A 3,824-nucleotide genomic window follows, 5' to 3' on the forward strand; every position below is an offset into this window, starting at 1 on the left:
GTAAACATGATTCCCCAATTGCTTCAAGAAATCTACTCCCGAGTAACATCCTTATCGAACAAAGTTGAACCGATTTATACAAGTGATCCTAAGTTTTCCTACTTGTTTCTTTCTCTAATCAAAGGTCACTAACTTAGTAAATTTGTAAAGCCAACCAAACATGCTCATCAACACCTTCAATAAATATCAAACTGCACATAAAAACTTCAAAGAAATAAATTCATAGGAAGCCCAATTGAAGGAAAGTCTTACAGATACCCAACAAAATCAAAACAAGAAAACATTTCAAATGTGCACATTATTCAAAATTTAATCCCAAACAAAGTTAGCACATTCAAATTACGGAATATCCCAAGGCTTAGGCTCAGGGACAGCAACGACCATACCTTGGAGATCCTGGGTAAGCACAACCTGACAGCTCAACCTTGAATGCTTGTTCAAAACCCTAGCTCTCGAATTCCTCTTCAACACATACTCCTCGTCATAAGATCTCGGGGGCAGCCTCTCAAGCCATTCCTGCGCGATGTTGACCTCGCACTCGGCGGAGCAAGCTTCGATCTCCTCCAGGCGGTGCGAAGCTGGGTCGATTAGGCCGTTGTTTGCTAGGGCTTTGAGAAGAGTTTGACCTGAGAGCCCTACGATCTCTCGTTTCTGACCGTCCGGGTCGATCGCGGAGAGCTTCACGATTCTGTCAGCGACTTTGGCGGAGGAGCGGGTGAGGAGAGATTTGGTGAAGGGAGAGAGAGAAGGGAGGCGGTTGAATTGAGAGGAGAGTCTGTTGAGAGTTGATATTGCCATTTCTTTGTGTTGGGGTGCTTCTTCCTCTATTTTACAGTGTGGGTAGTAGAAAGTTATTATATTAAAATTAAATTAAATTCAAATTATATAAGAAAAAAAACTAAAGGGCAGTGTTTCACTATGCTGTCTGAGAGGTTTATTGTCTATTTACAACCTGAAAACTTTTTTTTTTTTTGTTATATTTTCTTCTATTTTGGTTACTTAATTTATTTATTTTTAATTTAGTTTTTTTTTATTTTTTTATAAATTTTGTACTTTATCGTGCAATTATCTTAAATTTTAACTTTTTAATTTTTTTAAAATACGTTCTCTTTTTGCAGGTCATTATATTTTTTTTTTTGTTAAATTCAATTAGTTTATTGTCATTATTTTTTTAATTATATAATTAAATAAAATTATCTTATTAAACATGATAGGGTTTATGATCCTAATCGCAAAGTTTTTTTTATTTTTTAAATATATTAGTAGGCATTTACATTATTATTTTTAGATAAAGAAGTTTAACTCGGAACACAACAAAATATAAACAACCTAAGTAATATTCAATCACACTCATGTTATTATGGATTACAATAGTAATTTATGATATTTTTCTTCATTTTTTAGTTTTGATTCTTTAATTTTTTTTATTTTATTTTTTTTTAATTTTTTCATTTAAAATTATATTTATTTGAAATTTGACTTTACTATATGTTTTGAATGCCTAATTATAGGATCTCGAGGTATTGAATAAAAAATGTTGTTTGGTTGATGCTTACTTTAGCCATTTTTTTTAAATAATTAGGGACTGAATTGTATAGTTAGGTAAACGATTAGCCTGATTTTTTTTGTCATTTAATTTCTTTTGTTTTCAATTTAATCATTTTAAGTTTAGTTTATTTTGGATTCGACTTAATAATTTTTTTGTTGTTTAGAAAGGGGGATCTCGTGGTGTCAAGGAAAAATTATAACAAGCAATTAATGCTTAACATTCAATTGTATTAGTTTAAAACAATTAAAACTTAAGGGATCAAATTTTAAAAAAATAATTATGGTAAATAATAAAAAACAAAAAAGGTCTCTAGCGGCGTATGCAACTTTCTTCTACGTCGAACCACCACCTTCTTTGGTGTCTCTGAATGTGTCTCGGCAAGCTTGTTTTGATGTGCAACACATTTTGATTTCGGAGACGCATGATAATATATTTTTCTTTTTCTTCTCCTCTCTCTTTTCTCTTCCTTATAACACCTACAATTTAATACAATGTCTAATAATACTTGAAGTCTTATACTCAAAGAAAATAGGGTAATTTTTTTTTTTACTATCCATCAACATTTATAAACTCATGAATTATTTTCTTACCTTTATGTAACATTAACCTAATTTAGTTTATTCTTAATTCAACAGAATTTCAGCAAAGTTTTTTTTCATACAGAACTCTTATCTAATAACTTATCCTACTAAATTCCTCGTATATAATAAATATCAGAATCTCCATCATTTATCACAACTGAGGTTGCCTTAGACATACCACTTAACAACAAAATCTTCATCTATTCCATAAGAATATAATCCTATATGACCCATACATGTACATAGATATAATTTCATTTACTAAATTCACTATACATATTTATACCATTACCAATATCCACAAATCAAGAAAAAAATGTCTTCCCTTTCTTGTTTACAAATTCTCATATTATGCTAAGCCAATACAAGAAATAAATCTAAATATAATACATTGGATTATTCTACAATCTCCTAATTTCTATACTAATTTCATAGAAAAATCTAGAAAACAATCACAAAGTTAAGGTCTTTGGTTGATCACAAAGTTGAGGTCTTTGGTTGAATATACTTGTTACACATAATATAATAGAATATAAATTAATGATATATATTTCATTATTTTCTTTATCACACTTTTGGAAATATTCATGTCATTTTACAAGTATATTCATATTCAACTATAATTTCGGATTCATTTTTCTCTTTTTATCTAAGGACACACCTTCCTCTTACTTTCTTCCTTAATATGCTACTAAAGTTTTCATCTCCTCTTCTATGATATCCTTCAACGACTTCTAACATTTTATCTCACCACATGGGTTCTTACTACAATTATCTTTGTTAGACTTTATAGTAACACTACTTCAATAACTCGAACTCATATATATTCATTTCCCTTAATATCTCTATCATCATATTCTCTCTATAATTTAACATATTCATCATCACATATTGCATCTTTGATTGATTGACCATTTTCAATGATTATATCTCATGCTTAAAGCGGGTTGTATTCATTAAACATTTTAATACTCCTAGTTCATGTATTAATTCCCTTCTAACCTTGTGACTCACTTTCTAGGGTCATAAGTCTTACTTTGAAACAATACATTCTTTAATCTCATTCATCACTTATAAATTCATACCTTAGTCTATTTTGAATTATAATTCATTTAAAGATCAAGACTCTTGTCCTTAATTGACCATATTCATTACTCAAGTTCAATGTCCATTAGTTCATATTTTTTACTCAATTATGAGTTCATCAATACAATTTAAGTACTTAGATACACCCATTTTAATCCAATCCCTAACTTTCCAATACACACATTTCAATCTTGCAACAAAATCACACCAAACTTATATAGAAATGGAGGAAAAGATGTGTACTTACCTTTTAAAACATAAATTAAAAAGAATTTGGAAGATTTGCTCAAGTTATCCTTTCCTTCTCCTTAAATTCTTTAGTACCTCTCATTAAGTTCACCACTCCAAAATATGATTTTTTTTTCTCTCAATGAAACCACTTGGTTCATGTTTTTCTTCCTTAAAATTAACTCAATCTTCCCTAAATTAACCATTTTAATATGTTTATTTTTTATTTTTTAAAAGAAAAGGTGAAGATATCATGGATACAGGAAAATTCATCAGGAACAACCCCTTTTTATAATGAGATTTTATCACAATTTACCATTTTGCCCCTTATGATTATCCCCTGTATTTTTGTGAAACATACCCAACTTATGACCTAAATT

General features: G+C 29.6%; 1 protein-coding gene across 1 annotated transcript; it reads right to left on the minus strand.

Annotated features, from left to right (window-relative positions):
- Positions 1-205: 205 nt before the first annotated feature.
- On the minus strand, positions 206-841 carry LOC7463374 (uncharacterized). The gene has a single exon (XM_002321200.4). The coding sequence runs from the start codon at positions 796-798 to the stop codon at positions 340-342; it is 459 nt and encodes a 152-aa protein (XP_002321236.1). The 5' UTR covers positions 799-841; the 3' UTR covers positions 206-339.
- Positions 842-3,824: the final 2,983 nt, after the last annotated feature.

The sequence above is a fragment of the Populus trichocarpa genome, chromosome 14, assembly GCF_000002775.5.
Source record: "Populus trichocarpa isolate Nisqually-1 chromosome 14, P.trichocarpa_v4.1, whole genome shotgun sequence".
NCBI lineage: Eukaryota > Viridiplantae > Streptophyta > Magnoliopsida > Malpighiales > Salicaceae > Populus > Populus trichocarpa.